At 38.2% G+C, this 17,316-nt stretch overlaps 1 protein-coding gene across 5 annotated transcripts in view; it reads right to left on the bottom strand.

Annotated features, from left to right (window-relative positions):
• Positions 1 to 2,637: 2,637 nt before the first annotated feature.
• srrm3 (serine/arginine repetitive matrix 3) overlaps positions 2,638 to 17,316 on the bottom strand; it is a 474,513-nt gene continuing 459,834 nt past the window's right edge. For all 5 annotated transcript variants that reach the window (XM_039756801.1, XM_039756797.1, XM_039756799.1 and 2 more), the window contains one exon: positions 2,638 to 5,046. In XM_039756801.1, the coding sequence (XP_039612735.1) occupies positions 4,815 to 5,046 (232 nt within the window). In that variant the 3' untranslated portion in view covers positions 2,638 to 4,814. The remainder of the gene's footprint in view (positions 5,047 to 17,316) is intronic.

Genomic DNA, 17,316 nt, shown 5'->3' with positions numbered 1-17,316 from the left:
TACATATGCAGTATATATATATATATATATATATATATATATATATATATATATATATATATATATATATATACTGTGTATATTGAGATGGGCAAACATAGCCATTAGTTGGCCAGGACGCCAACGGAATGGAAAGACGGAATGGAGAGAGCATCGGTGAGGCAATACCTCCTCTGGGACGCTAGAGGGCAGCCCTCCTGGGCAGCTGTGGCACCATGGATTCCCGCAGGGCATGCTGGGAACTGGAGTTTAGTACAGCCCTATAGTGGACTTCCACCACTATATATATATATATATTATATATACTGTAGATATTAATATATACAGGAGTAGGCAAAAGTAGGTTTACAATTGCTTATATGGAAAAAGACATGCAGGTTATGATTATTACAATAGCTTTATTAACTCAATAGCTTTAGTAACTCAAAAGAATATCATAATGGCACAGTGCACTTAGGTACAGTCTCGTAAGTGCTCATTACTAGCCATCATTATCTAAAAGATAAATCCTAAGTAAGGATACAAAATAATAACAAAAATAATAATAAGAAGAAGACAAATAATACAAATAAATAATACAATAATTAATAAATAAATAAATAATAATAATAATACAAGAATAAACTGTTTAACATACTCATAACTGTAAACCTATACCCACCCCTGTATATTACAATGCATTAAATAAAAACATGGATAAATAAAACATTGTCTTATGCGAGCCTTTAAAATGACCGTTCACTGCAATTGTTCATCCTCGATAGAGAGCATTTCATGACTATTTTAGTTTAGAAAAGTTTGCAGTGTACTACAAATATTGATTGTGAGAAGCTGTGCGTGACGTAACTGAACACTGGTGCTCTCTTTCTGTCTATTTATTTTGGTTAATTGTTTATTTCAAAGTGCCATGCAGCACAAGAGGAGGCTGCTTTTCATCAGGTCGGCCCATCGGATGTACAGCAGTGTGAAAGCCAGGGTTAGAAGTACAAAGAAAGTACAAATGAGGCAAAGGGCTTAGCTATCCTTGTGTTCGCAATGTAGGTGCAAAACACATCACTGCAGGTATGGTGGAAAGGCCAGAATACCAGCATATATATTTATATTACTTAATATGTTTTCCCCAGAGAGTTTATTGAAATGTTAAAGTCAGCCTACAATTAGCCTGCATATAGTTGCAGCATTTATCTACTGCATGCATGTATTTTTACCAGAAGACATTCTGTTGATTTAAATCAAATCACATTTTTTCATGGTGGTTTTAACTGACTATGAAAACTGTTATTAAGCCAATATGAACTACTGTATATAGCTCCGGCACAATAGTAATAATTTCAATATCTTTTTGTCAAGTTTGTCAAGAACCAAACCCAATGCTAGAACATTGTTGGAAACTGGAATTTTAAAACTAATGTAGACATTAAAGCAGCAAACAGCATAGCGGTGAGGGGTTACTGCAAGGAAATCAAAATGTACACTGCAGAGAAATGGCTGTCATATCAACAGAATGTGGATATTTTGGTGTTTAATAAAAAACAGACAGTAAAATAGCTGATTTAACTTCGTTCCACTGTCCAGATAATTCTTAAATCTATTCAAATCTTAGCTTTAGGTACAATATAAGAATTGATCCATTACACCTCAGTCCATAGCTAGCCATCGATTTAAAAAATAGCCACATTTTTGAGCTGTGGGAGGATGCTGGAGAAAATGTGCGTAAAAGCAAAGTGTGTACAAACCACAAATACCAGGCGGGTAACTGAGTCAGTCCATCTGGTGTGACAGAGCACTGACCACTGTATCTCCCTATATACACCATATAGAGTGCACTAATTGAACTGAGTGGGCAGCACGGTGGCGCAGTGGTAGCGCTGCTGCCACGCAGTTAGGAGACCCGGGTTCGCTTCCCAGGTCCTCCCTGCATGGGTTTCCTCCCACAGTCCAAAGACATGCAGGTTAGGTGGATTGGCGATTCTAAATTGGCCCTAGTGTGTGTTTGTGTGTGTCCTGCGGTGGGTTGGCACCCTGCTCAGGATTGGTTCCTGCCTTGTGCCCTGTGTTGGCTGGGATTGGCTCCAGCAGACCCCTGTGACCTTGTAGTTAGGATATAGCGGGTCGGATAATGGATGGGTAGATAATTATTTTATGAAATATCCATTGTGGGGTTTTAGTGGTTCGGATTCAGCGGGTTAGAAAATGGATGGATGGATGGATAATTGAACTGAAATAAAAATCGCAACCTGCGGTGGGTTGGCACCCTGCGCAGGATTGGTTCCTGCCTTGTGCGCTGGGATTGGCTCCAGCAGACCCCTGTGGAGCGGGTTGGATAATGGATGGATGGATAAAAATTGCAACATAACATTTTGCAATAGCTATAATTAGTTTAGGGGCGGCACAGTGGGTAGCGCTGCTGCCTCGCAGTTAGGAGACATGGGTTCACTTCCTGGGTCCTCCCTGCGTGGAGTTTGCATGTTCTCCCTGTGTCTGCATGGGTTTCCCCCCACAGTCCAAAGACATGCAGGTTAGGTGCACTGGCGATTCTAAATTGTCCCTAGTGTGTGCTTGGTGTGTGGGTGTGTGTGTGTGCCCTGAGGTGAGCTGGCGCCCTACCCGGGTTTGTTTCCTGCCTTGCGCCCTGTGTTGGCTGGGATTGGCTCCAGCAGACCCCCGTGACCTTGTAGTTAGGATATAGCAGGTTGGATAATGGATGGGTAGATCATTATTTTATGAAATATCCATTGTGGGGTTTTAGTGGCTATTGTTGGGCTCATGAAAGGTTTTAGCCCTGGGCAGAATTCCAGTCTATTCCATGTACATTAACTCATATGGTGCCAGTTTAAAGCTACCAATAAATGTAACCTGCACATTTATTGGATGCGAGACAAAGACTGGAGTTATGTTGAGTTCTGAAACATGTTTCATTGTGCTCTGACTTAGTCAAATGGTCCACCCACTTTCAAAACATAAAGAATTCTCTAAAAACAACGTTCACATATCTATGAATAGTATTCTTGTGTTAAAAAGGGGACATTTGTAAGTGTGTAAACAACACTCTGTCCTCGTAAAGAAAAGTGCAAAATAAACATAATGCAACTGAAAGCTGAATTTGCGTTTTTCTCTCTCACCATAAATACTGTATGGCCTTAGCTTGTTACATTTTCTGCACAAAAGGGGAAGAGTAGCAAGCAATTTTGATTTGGAACTAGTCCCCTGTGCTCTCCTCCATCTGCTAATAAACAAGGGAAGATCGACCCATTTTGGCCCTGCGGACACTGCTCGATGCACCCAAGAGTACATTTTTTCCTTTGGCTTTGATCCCTTATCACATTTTCACATTTAGAGACAGAAACCTATACATTACAACGATGCTACATGACTTGAATGACGTTGGTCTACAGCCCAGTTTGAGCTGGCATTTCTAACATTTAACTCATCCTTGTAAAATACTTACTAAACACTCTGCTTTCCTGATCTACAATTTATTACTCCTTTTGTATTGAAATTGTTTTCTTCACACCTTTTTTTCTGGCTGCTCTTCTCTGTAAAATCCTTTCTGACTTGGTAGATTTTGTGAGCATATTGATTATATACATTTTCCAAGTCGATAACCATCAGTTGGAGCATTTAACTCTAATTAGCTATTATTGGTTGCAGATTATATTTCTTGGCTGGCTTGGAATGCTGGGAATTCCCCCGGAAGAGCTGGAATCTGTGGCTGGGGACAGGAAAGTCTAGGTTGACTACTGTGACCCTCTCCAGGAAAAGTGGTCTGAGATGAGGAGATGAGATGATTATTAGAGAGAGAATTAGTTGTATGAAAGTTGAATCATCTCAGTTAGAAGAGCAGGTGATATTAGGCGATAAAACAATGACAGAGCACGTCAACCCAAAAACACATAAATAGAGTGCAGTAAGTAACAAGAAAAAAATGTCTTTCTAAGGATGCTTGTTAGTCCTTAACAGGTGTAAAACTACTGAAGACAAATGGGGTGATGTGCTGCGTTCATTCTCAGACATTTTCTTCTTTCCATGGGGTACATCATGCAGAATGTTCACAAAAAATTAAAAACAAACAAACAAAAAAACTGTATTTACAGTGCATAGTTTACAACCAGAAGAGTTCACTCAGGCATCTTTCAAGAGCCATATTCCATAACTTTTTTACAATCTTCTTTTCCTTCTTGATCCAGAATGTGTAAAAAAAGTATTCCTTTGAAAACAGCATTTTTTTTTTTTTAATTAGGAGCTGACCACTGGAAATGTAATATTTTATCTCTTTTAATATCTTGTTTTGTGTCTATTTTCTGGAAATATTTACCGTCATGTGTAAGTTTGTGCACATTAGTATTGATTCACAGAATGAAAGTAAAATGCTCTCTACGGCCTGCTGATGAGATTACTGGTGGTGCTCTGATGTGTTTTGATCAATCCACCATGGACTGCATTTTGTACAGGCACTGAACAGATTTGATCACTGTGCTCCATTTGCAAGGTCTAAAAAAGTCTCATTTTGATCTCAGTACTCAATGATTTGTTACAAGATCTCAAAAAGTTCACGTTTTTATGTCATAAATACTTGTGCCATTGTCCATTTTTTTTTTTTACATTTTGAAAATTATGTGCAAGTTTGGCTCAATGAAAAAGTGTGGATGAGACACTTGAAAAAACAAAATGAAAAAAAGCTTTTGCAAAAGTCCAACTCCTGATGAACCTTTTTTTAACCATCACTGCAAAAAAAAAAAAAAAAAAAATGCAAGAGCAAAGAAAAAAAGAAGGTCAATTCTGTGGTGCACTGTACCAACGAAACAGTTAAAGGACTAGAACTCAGTGCTCTCGGAGCTACTCCTGCTGTAGTAACTGTGACTGCGGTTGCGGCTTTGTGTCCTTGAACGGCTTCTGCTGCGACTGCGGCTCGAAGTCCTGCTGCGAGAGTAGGTGCTATAACTGCCATAGCTGCGGCTTCGACTCCGACTAGAGGAAGAGTAACTACTCAAGGAGCTGGGTGATGTTGGGCTGGGCCTATAATATGGAATGGGTCTCTTACGGGCACTGGGGGGAAAAAGATAAACAAAAAAAAGAAATTGATTAGGAAAGACTTTTTCAGCAGGGTAAATACATTTTTCAACAACTGGTTTTGCCATTTGCTGCTGAGAGAGCTGGAAGGCCTGTCTATTTAATGACAGTAAACGTTTAATTTTTGAGTACTTTTGCGTACTAAACGGGCGTCTAGTACCCTTTTCTATAATGACGTAAATCGGATTTTCGTTTTTTAATATTAGGCACCCAAAGAGGACATTAACATTAGGGACCTACAGGCAACTATGCTCCACCCCCACTAACTTTAAGGTTAGTATTTGTGGTTGATGTAGGTCAGTCTAATAACTTAAACTCCAAAAATGAAGCAACTGGGGTTCCTCATCCATGGAGGCCAACACTAGAATGGGTAGGAACTGCCGACCGTTTAGTACACAAGTACCAATTTTTGTTTTTTCTTTCTTTATCTTAAACCATGATGAAAAATGAGCACAGATTTGTAATGGAAAGGCAGGTAAATTCTTCTGTCTGCTTCATTTTTGAGTTTCAAGTAACAAACTCAGACACAAATCAGTCATGGAAAAGAGAATCACCAACAAGTTTCAACGGTGGTTTTTAAGCCCAGTCCTAGGGAGACCCTTGTGGCTGAAGGTAATTTTTCCAGACACTTTCCCAATCATTGAGTACCTCCAATTGATCTTATCCTTTAAGTAAGGGTCATTTTTTTATTCCTTGTCTGGTGGTTGTGGCCTGCAGAAATCAACTGTTGTCTTGCACTACAAACTGCTCCTATTCTGTATTAGCAAAAGAGATATTCATAAGAAATTTAGAAATATTTGAATTTTTACCAACATTTTAAATTCTTACCTGTCTTTTGTCATTTTCCTATTAAATCACATTTTTTTCTGAGAGGTTTGCTCCCTTTATTGTACCCTAATCATGACAATTAACAATGAGCAGAGTCAACCAAAGGGCAAACAAGACAGAAGGTGAAACTTGTGGAACAGCCTAAATAATCATAACAGAATGAAAATCATAATTATGATGATGATAATTAAAAAGTTAAAACCAAGACAAGAAAAAACACGAAACTTTCTCAAGGTCACATACATACAGTCATGGCCGAAATTATCTGGAATTTTTCCCAGAAAATGCACCAATTCTTCCAGAAAATTTTTGCAATTACAAGTGTTTTGGTATACACGTTTATTTCCTTTATGTGCATTGGAACAACACAAAAAAACAGAGAAAAAAAGCCAAATCTGACATCATGTCACACAGAACTCCAAAAATGGGCCAGACAAAATTATTGGCAACTTTTCAAAATTGTCGGTAAATCGTTTTATTTCAAGCATATGATGCTCGTTTGAACTCACGTGTGGCAAAAAACAGGTGTTGGCAATATGGCAATCACACCTGAAGCCAGTTAAAATGGAGAAATGTTGACTCAACCTTTCTGTTGTGTGTCTGAGTGTGCCACACTAAGTATGGAGAACAGAAAGAAGAGCAGAGAATTGTCTGAGGACTTGAGAACAAAAATTGTGGAAAAATATCAACAATCTCAAGGCTACAAGTCCATCTCCAGAGATCTTCATGTTCCTTTGTCCACTGTGCGCAACATAATCAAGAAGTTCACAACACATGGCACTGTAGCTAATCTCCCTGGACGTGGACGGAACAGAAAAATTGATAAAAGACTGCAACGAAGGATAGTCTGAATGGTGAATAAACAGCCCCAATCACCTTCAAAACATATTCAAGCTGTTCTGCCGACTCAGGGTGCAACATTGTCAGCTCGAACTATCCGTCGACATCTGAACGAAATGAAACGCTATGGTAGGAAAGCCAGGAAGACCCCACTGCTGACAAAGAAACAAAAAAGCAAGACTGGAGTTTGCCAAAATGTACTTGAGGAAGCCAAAATACTTCTGGGCGAATGTCTTGTGGACAGATGAGACCAAGGTGGAGGTTTTTGGTAAAGCTCCTCATTCTGTTGTTTACAGAAAACGGAATGAGGCCTATGAAGAAAAGAACACAGTACACAGTCAAACATGGTGGAGGTTCAAAGATGTTTTGGGGATGTTTTGTTGCCTCTGGCACTGGATGCCTTGACTGTGTACAAGGCATCATGAAATCTGACGACTACCAAAAGATATTGGGGCGCAAAGTAGGGCCCAGTGTCAAAAAGCTGGGTCTGCGTCAGAGGTCATGGGTGTTCTAGCAGGGCAGTGACCCCAAACATACCATTAAAAGCACCCAGAAATGGTTGAAGACAAAGCGCTGGAGAGTTCTGAAGTGGCCAGCAATAAATTTGATTGAACACTTATGGAGAGGTCTCAAAATTGCTGTTAGGAGAAGGCGTCCTTCAAATATGAGAGCCCTTGATCAGTTTGTGAAAGAAGAGTGGATGGAAATTCCAGTTGAGAGGTGTAACAAGCTTGTTGATGGTTATAGGAAGCGCTTGATTTCAGTTATTTTTTCCAAAGGGCGTGCAACCAAATATTAAGTTGAGGGTGCCAATAATTTTGTCCAGCCCGGTTTTTGAGTTTTGTGTGAAATGATGTCAGATTTGGCTTTTTTTCTGTTTTTGTGTTGTTCCAATGCACATAAAGGAAATAAAACGTGTATACCAAAACATTTCTAAATGCAAGAATTTTCTGGGAAAATTCCAGGAGTGCAGATAATTTTGGCCATGACTGTAATTGCTTGCCACTGTACCTTGCAATAAAATTTAGCAAACCCAGTTTTAATATTTCTGTCTTTCCTCATTCAGCGTCATTTGCTCTCATATCTTGTTTCATTAATTGTTGTTATGATGCAATCAAGAGGGCAACCCTCAATAAAAAAATATGAATCAATAGGAAAATGACAAAAGAGAGTTCAAAACTCAAAACTGAATTATTGCAAAAATACACATATTTCTAAATTTCTTTCTCACACTACTCCTCTTTTCTGAATGCAGATATAACAAAAGTAAATAAAAGACCAGCTAATTAAACAATATGATACATTAGAGGTGAAATGACTCACTGATTGTGAAACTGTTTGGAACAAAAACCTGTAGTGATAGAACTGAGCTTGGAAGTCTCTATTTTGCAACAAGCTCCCTGTCATGGTATTAATCATAAGATTAAACTAAAGTATAATTTAAATGGCATTAGAAACTAAACTGACTTTTTATTTTTGACTTGTTGCCTCATAGCCTTGGAGACTTGATCTCTATTCTGGGTCAGGTGACTTCTGTGTGGAACTTCTGCCTCAGATTTCTCCCAAGTATTACGTTTCACTATACTGTAAATGTTTAACTTGAATGTGGTCTGCAATGGATTGACATCTTAAATAACCTTAAATAATCGGCTGTGCCTCCTGCTTCTGAAATAAACTCAGGTGCCCTGAGATTGTTTCAAGGAAAAAAGCAGGTTCAGAAAATAAATGCATATTTGTATATTACAGTAAATTGTTCCCTCTTCTGCTCTCCTGCATAGCCAACTGGCTACAACTTTTGTTAACCTTAATTCACGTATATGTAAATGGCTACATTTTCACTTGTCATATTTTGTTTTATTTCTTTTTCATTAACCTAATGTTTCTTAAATTCCACAACTCTAAGTAGTCAAAGTATACTTATTTTATTCCTATTTATTTTAATAGATATGTATACATTGTCACACATGTGCGAGTAGGAGGCAGTTAAAGGGATTAAATAACAGTAATACAACATCCGACCCGGGGGCGGCGGGGTGCACTGACTGTCTTTCTTAGTTCCCTGAAGACCTTTCCCGAGACGTCCTGCCAGGTTCCAGCCCTTTCGATGACATCACTTCCAGTACAGAAGACGTCACTTCTGGTTCATGGGCCTTCAATGACATCACTTCCGGGTTTAGGGCCGTCGATGATGTCACTTCCGGTCCCTTCGATGGCGTCACTTCCCATACAGGCCTTTAAAGCCACCATCTTAACATCAATGAGTCAGTTCTATCTTGGACTCAGTCGACTGAACAACTCTAAAGCCTTTTGCAGCCAGAGAGATTATATGGGTGGCTGCCCCAAACCTTTTTCATGATGTCTGGTCTCAGTTATTATCACAACATACAGTACCGGAAATGTTGCATGGTTTTGTTCTTTCCATTACTATTTAGCATGTGTAAATCTAGGTGTTCTAAACTTTCTTTAGAAAAAAGCTATGTGTAGCAATATATTAGTAGGAAATTTGGATACTTAGTAAAACACCAAAGAAAAATTTACAGAAAAGCGTCTCTGTTTGAAATACAGCAAATAACATTTTTTAAATCATCATATTTTAATTATGTTTAACGCAACTGCATAGTAAACAAGTTAGGTAAAGTTCAGCAGGTCCAGTATGAAGGTGATTAAAATTGTTTTGTTGGTATTTAGGCAACAGAAGTCTTGAAGTAAAATTTCACTTGGTTGCATATGGAAAAGTAGAGAAACTAGGAGAATTTACTGTTTTTATATGATCAGTGCAGAAAGCCTATACATGACTTAGTACAAATGAATTATTTATTCATTGCATGAGACAACCACAACCATAAAGGTTCAAAGTTTGACTAAATATGTATGGATTTTTGATTTTCTTTTAGAAGATAGTCAGCTGTGAAATAACATGTGCATGTGACTTTGAAGTAGTCCACTATACCATCCTACTTTAAAGAAATATCTAAGAAGTGAAGAAATTTAAAAGAAAGAAGGGGGCAGCGATACTTACACTGTTTTGTGCTTAACCAATTAGCTATCACCACATATTATATAAAGTGTTTCCCTTTTCCAAACCCAACAGAACTAAGCTTTCTGTCAGCATATATCATAACATGGCTTCCAGCACTCAAAGCAGGTAGTTGAAATAAAAATGTAATTTATTAGGAGTTAGTCTGATCTGCTTGTAAAAAAAAGAGAAGTGAGCTTAAGTAGGTTAGTAGATCTTAAAAACAATTAGTCTTTGAACTGGAATAAACTGGCAAGGGTAAGTGCAGAACTGCATAGTCTCTATCAGTTAAGAAATTTAGGAAGCAGAGAGTATCCAGACAGCACATATTGATGGTATATAGAAGGCTTGTTGGCCTGTTGATCAACTAAAATATGCTCATGTGTTTATTTGGTAATATTTTATTTTTGTCTCTGCTTTGTAAAGTACTTGTAATGACAACTGCTATGATAAGTGTCATTTAATGCAAAGATTGCTTAGACAGAAGATGCTGGGTCACAGTGTTTCTAAGCTCTTCACACATCTGGCTTTGTCACTCTAGGTTATTAATTATGCTGAACTTGAGGGGCTCTGCTTTGCCCACCTAATACTGACCCTATACTGCCAGCAAGATGACCCCTGATGGTGATTTAATGTTAAGTCAATTGTATGTGCTGTCTGGGAAGAATAATTAGTTGCCATAAAGTTGAGTTTTTCAGTCCATTCACTCACTGCTTATGCAGTTCTTTACATTTTAAATTCCATTACACGGACTGTAAAAACTGTAAATCACCTCCTTGAAGTAAAAATGACTATTATATTACAGTAGATAATTACTTAATAGTTTGTTAAGGTGCAGCTCCTGCAGAATAACTGTTGGAAAAAAGATGCAGAGCTGCAAAAGTTAGTTAGCAAAAAAACAGATATTAGAACACCTAAGCATGGCATGAAATATTCCACAGCAATCATGGTGCACAAAAATATACTGAAATCACATGTTTTAACTTATTATTTTTGACAAGTCTGTCGACTAATAAGGAAGAAAGTTGGAAGTCTAAAAGGTAAGCATTGTGTTATAATTTTTCTTCTTTAAAAGAAAGAGTTCTAAAATGCCTCACTCAAGAAAAAAAATCTGTTTTCTTTAGAGCATGTTAGGGACTGCTCATATAAAACAACTACTGAAAAATGTGTGCAGTTGAATTTACCACCACTAGAAAAAAACCTGGTTTTGGGCTCAAATAATGTCACACCACAGCTGGACTGGGGGTTGGCGCTGTCATCTGATGCTTTCTCCTCTTGTCCCTCTGCAGACCAGCCGAATTAACTGCCACTCAACCTCATTTCCAGTCCCCCGGAACCTTCTACCCTCATTGAAGTCACTTCCGCTCTCCAGAGTATTCCTACTGATGACCTCACTTCCAATTGCAGCCTTCCTTGAACCCTCCGCTTCCTGTTGCCTTCATATTTATATCTCAGATCCACCTATGCTAGTTCTGTTTTGGACTCCTGTCTGCAGTAAATATAATAATACAGTAAATATAAAAATAAACTGATCAGCCAGAATATTAAAACCACTGACAGGTGAAGTGGATACCTTGTTACAATGGCACCTGTCAAGGGGTGGGATATATTAGGCTGCAAGTAAACAGTCAGTGATATGTTGGAAGCAGGAAAAATGGGTATGAGTAAGGATCTGAGTGACTTCAACAAGGGCCATTGAGATAGTTAGACAAATGGGTCACAGCATCTCCGAAATGGTAGGTAATGTGGGGTGTTTCTAGTATGCACCAGTTAGTACAGCGGTTCCCAAACTGTGGTACGCGGAGCCTTTTCAGGTGGTACGCATCACGGTCCCTGAAATTTAATTTATCTGTGCAAAACCCTTTATGACAAGCCTGTTGTGAGCAAAAACCAATGAAACTGTTTAAATACAATAATACGTGGATTCCCAAATTTAGTGTGGTGTCATATTTCATCATCTGAATAAATAAAACGTATTATTCGAATCAGTATTTAGTTCATTTAACGCTACCATAAATCCGTTTCGCGGAAGTCAACTTCTACTTCTTCACTGTTTGAGCTTTTGGTCACTAGATGAAAGCACAACGCCGACACTATTTAGTCTTCGGTAACTCTGCCTCACAGAAACCGCTCGCGTTTGTTGTTATACGTGCACTGCCGCTGTATCGCATCGTAATTACTAGATCTAAGCACAAAGCCGATACCATTTCATCTTCGGTAACTGCGTCACATACAGGCCGATGGCAGGATTTAGTTTCGGGGCGGAATTTATCAATTTATGTACATGCACAAATTTTTTCATTAATTTTATGCATAATTTCTTCCAATTCTTAACTTTTATTCAGATTTCGAGGCGGTTTAGACCCAAACTCCCCCCCCTTACAGCTCTCCCTCCCTTTCAACAAGGTGCGGGTGGTACGCAACACAACTCACTTAACCTCAGGTGGTACTTGACGTCCAAAGGTTTGGGAACCCCCGAGTTAATACATACCTAAAGTAGTCTAAGGAAGGACAACTGGGGACAGGGTCATGGACACCTAAGGATCAATGGTACACAGGGAGCAAAGGCTAGGCTGTCTGGTCTGATCTCACAGAAGAGGTACTGGGCAATGTTCTGCCAGGAAACCCTGGTTCCTGGCATGCATGTGGAATTTACTTCGGCACATACCAACTACCTAAACATTGTTGTAGACCACGCACACCCCTTCATGGCAAGGATATTCCTTGAAAGCCCTGGCCTCTTTTAGCAGGATAATGCACCCTGACAGACTACAAAAATCGTTCAGTTTGGTTTCAGGAACAGGACAAACAGTTCAAGTAGTTGACTTGGCCTCCAAATTCCTTAGATCTCAATTTGATTGAGTGTCTGTGAGATTTTTTGGAAAAACAAGTCAAATCCACAGAGGCCCCAACTCACAACTGCTGCTAACATCTTGGTGCTACATACTTCAAAACACCTTCAAAGGTCTTGTGGAGTCCATGTCTTGATCAGAGCTGTTCTTACAGCGTGAGGGGGACCTACACAATATTAGGCAGGTGATTTTAATGTTGTGGCTGATCAGTGTATATATACAATATGTGTGTGTGTGTGTGTGTGCGCGCATGTGTAAAATGATTTACATTTTTAGACGGTTGCAGAAACTGCACAATGGCCCCAACATATTTTAGGTGTTGCAGCTTTTATTTTCTTTTATTAATTTAATTATTGTTAGGGAATTTAACTGCTCCCATGGAAACAGTGCAGAGACCTACAATTACCCTAAATATATTTTTAGCTGCTGTAGGTGTGCCACCTGGAACCATTTAGGGCAGAAGGGACAAAATTCCCTGTTAGTTAAAAGGCATGATGTAGAAGGATCCATTTATACCAATATTTGGTATATGTTTTTTTCCAGCTGTTATGCACATAACTAAAAAAATTTTAGTTGGACAATACAAATTTCCCCTAAAAGGAATGCACTTCTAAATTTTAAAAACTTACACTTAAATATATATTGTGGCTGTGTACTGCATTACTTCGTTAAAGGAAGGTCCAAATATATACTAGTACTTCACAAAAACACGAACCACATAATAGAATTTGTTTTAATTGTCCTGCAGGAAGGAGCATTGTTGGACTTGAAAACATCGCATCCATGACAAGTAACAGTGGAAATATTTCATTTGCCTGCTTTTCTAAGAGTGTACTTAAAATACCCAAGGCCTTCGTTTGTTATGTATAATAGGAAGACAGAAAATAAGCAATAACTGTACTGTTGATGGATGGTTTGTACTAAGTGCTTCATCTAACAGGTTCAGGGAGAAGCACCAGCATCTTGATGCAAAGCAACAGTTACCATGGTAACATTGCCTACATGTCTACAGCCTTCATTTGGTAATCTTCTGGAGACCTTAGGACAGAAGGGAAAAACCAATGGAAAAGAAAAAGAAAATTAAAAACAGGCTGCTTGAATACTTGCAATATTCTGACCAAAATCATAAGGCAAGATGATTTGAAAAAGTAGAAAGAAAGAGGTGTCAAACCTTAAGAGACTTCTTTAGTGTTCTGCTTTCAAATTGTTTTTATCTCCACACTTATAAAAAATCTAAACAGTGCATAAGAAGCTAAATAGTAGCATTTACATATACAGTAAGAAATGTTTACAGTTTATAGGTAGGTAGTATCTATACATTAATGAAAAAAGAGCACATTTTTTAACATTTCTGAGTATATTTATTGTAGGATTAATACAAAAAAAAAAAATAAAAACAACATTTAGCATATTCATGGAACACCAGGTATTGTTACTTCCTGAAAAAGACTAATTATGATTAGTAAACATGGGAAATGCCATATATAAATGAAATGTATCAATAATCATTATTATAATTAAATATTTAATGCCAACTGAAGCTTTGTGCAATAAATTGGTTATCACATTACACCATCTTTCCCAAAATGCATTTATGACTGCTCAAAAATGAATGTTACTTTGACAAGGGTAACAGAAGAAAAAATAAATTATGCTATCTGAAAAGTAGTATTTCATTCTAATCAGCATTTAGAACAATATTATTACCATTTTGAAACCAGAAATATGATGTATAACATTAAAATTATGCTTGAAATTCATGTATCTTGTACATAATCACACACAAACATTCATGTACGAACAAAGAATATACCTGTAGAAACATTACATTGCCTCACATCATTTTTATTCAGAAATTCAGGCTCAATAAAATTGTACTACAGATTAACACGCATACTCTCTAATCTAAAATAAACACATCAAAATATACTGCAGTTCAGTCTATAATAATATGTATATCGAGATATTTAGCAGACACACAGATGCCAGTGTTTTAAACTCTGCTACTATGATATCTTTGAAATGATGAATGCGTGCCTTCAAATGGTTTAACGTCAACTCTACATTACTAATAACTCAAATGTCATCATCAGACTATAGAGTTTAACGCTAAAAGTTATTCGGAATACAGAAATAGTGTGGTTAAAACTATACTAAGTATGAACACATGCAAAACAAACTCTAAAACTGGTTTCAAATGCTTTCACTACTATATAATGTATCTTGTTACCGTTTGCAGTAAAATGCGAAAAGAAATTCCAAAGGGGGGTGGAATGTCAGGAATCAGGAATTCTGTGGTACCCTTAGCAAAATGACTACAAGTATGGACATCTCAGGAAGTGAACCTCAGAAGGTCTTGTATTGATGATGTCATAATTTGGATTAGAGGTAAAAGACTAATTACACAGATTTAACATATCTTTGTGAGTACTCAGGATTAAGGCAATAGTTAAGATGAGGAAAGAAATTCCATAATTGAAGTAAAAGAAAAGAAACCTGAGATCACAGCATTGGCTCTGATATTAATATATGTGGATTTGGCAAATAAGTGTAATAATAAATAAGAATATTATGAATAAGTAATTACTTTCAGTACCATAATGTGAGTTGTGTGTAGTAAAAGCTTCTCAACCCATAAGAACTGTTCTCTGAAGTTTACAACTGTGTTACTACTACAGTAAATGAAGATAGAAGGGATATTTTAGGAGCTAGATTAAAAAGCTGTAAAATAAAATAAATCATCAATGGATAAATCAACTACTTATAAAGTAGCAAGGCTTTATAAAAGCCTTATAAGACGTGTTCAAAGTATAGAAGTGAGTAAGCAGAACGATTTTAATATAATATACCTTTAAAACAGGTAAAAACCTTCTCATACAATGGTAAGCAGAAAAAAGTTATTAAAAAAATGAACAGTTGGGAAATTATGCATTAGATTTTTTAAAACATGTAATAATATATAAAATTAAATTAGCATGGGATCTTATTTGTCCTACTGAAGAAAGTTACAAAGCCACCATCACTGAACCGGGGTGTGGAATGGCTACAGAGAAATAAAAAAAAAATCAAGGGCTATTTTTGGGCATAACGTTTAGTAAAAACGATATTGAATCATGTAGCAGAGAAGAGTAATAACAAAGAACACAGAAAAAAGTTTGAGTAAAAGAAAACACATGCAGCTGAAGATGTGATAGGTACATGGCATTTTGCCTTAAGAAGTATACACAGACAACAACAGTAGTGGTGAGAAATGTCTGGGTTCCTAGGCATCTGTTGCGGAAGACTTGCGTGTTTTCTGGTTTGGGTTTGTTTTAGTGATTGTACTTATACTTATCGACCTGTGCGTGGAGTTATTTTATCGTTATTAAGTTTATTTTTCTTCTTCTCATTTTGTATTAAATCTAACGATTGACCTGCGTCTTGGTTTGTTGATGGCTTATTGCCTAGTTTTGTTCTGTTAAATGTATGCCACCCCCTTGCTTTGTCTTACTGATCACTTGGTCACTAGCAGTTGGGCTCACTTCACCAGCTGCCATCAGCAGTCAGTTGTCACCCTCGTTGCCATCCATTACCCCTCCATCCAAGCAACACCCATCATTCTCCATATTCTCTTCACTGTCTGCCACTGTTTCCAACATCCTCTCCAATCACCCATCTACCTGTCCACTTGATCCTGTTCTCTCACTTCTCCTTCAGGCCATCTCCCCCTCACTCATTCCTGCAATTACAAACATCATTAACACCTCACTCAGCTCAGAGACATTCCCTAACATATTCAAACACGCTCTGATAACCCCACGTCTCAAAAAGCCAACACTCGATCCATCCCAGGTTAACAAGTACAGGCCTGTCTCTCTCCTTTCCTTTCTTTCCAAAAGACTTGAACATGCTGTTTCTAACCAGATCTCTTCCTTTCTTGTACAGAATGAGTTGCTCAATACCAATCAGTCCAGCTTCAAGAAGAACCACTCGACTAAGACGGCCCTACTGACTGTGGTGGACCAGCTAAGCTGTGCTAGAGCTATCAACAAGTCATCCGTCTGATATTCTTATTGCCATCCTCTCTGACCTTGGCAGCACTGGGACTGCTCTCAGATGGTTTGAGACTTTCATCTTGGGCAGATTCTACAGTGTGTCCTGGCGAGGGGAGTTGTCAAAGGCATACAAGACATGCACTGGTGTACCCCAAGGATCGGTGTTGGGTCCTCTACTGTTCTCTCTGTACACTACCTGCCTGGGCTTCATCATTCATTCTCATGGGTTCTCTTATCAGTGTTATGCTGATGATACACAGCTATAACTGTTGTTCTCTCCAAAGGACATTACGGTATCAGCTAGAGTCTCTCTCTGCATGTCTTACTGATATCTCAACCTGGATGAGGGACCACCATCTATAGCTCCACCTGGCAAAAAACGAGTTTCTTGTGATCCCGGCCAGTCAGTCTGCTCATATCCCCATCTCTGTACAGCTTGGCTCACTGTCGCTAACACCTGCCAAGTTATTACCCAACCTTGGGGTGGTGACTGATGAGCAGCTATCTTTTCTGACTATATTTCTATTGTTTCTCTTTCTTGCTGTACAACATCTGCACAATCAGGGCTACTGCAATTCGCTACTGGCAGGCGTAACCGCATGTGCTATCACTACATTAGCTCCCTGTAGCACAGCGTTTCTCAACCTTTAAGTATTTGCGACCCCAGTTTTCATAA

The sequence above is a fragment of the Polypterus senegalus genome, chromosome 6 (genome assembly GCF_016835505.1).
Source record: "Polypterus senegalus isolate Bchr_013 chromosome 6, ASM1683550v1, whole genome shotgun sequence".
Lineage (NCBI taxonomy): Eukaryota > Metazoa > Chordata > Cladistia > Polypteriformes > Polypteridae > Polypterus > Polypterus senegalus.
This window is presented reverse-complemented; position numbering and strand designations above follow the sequence as displayed.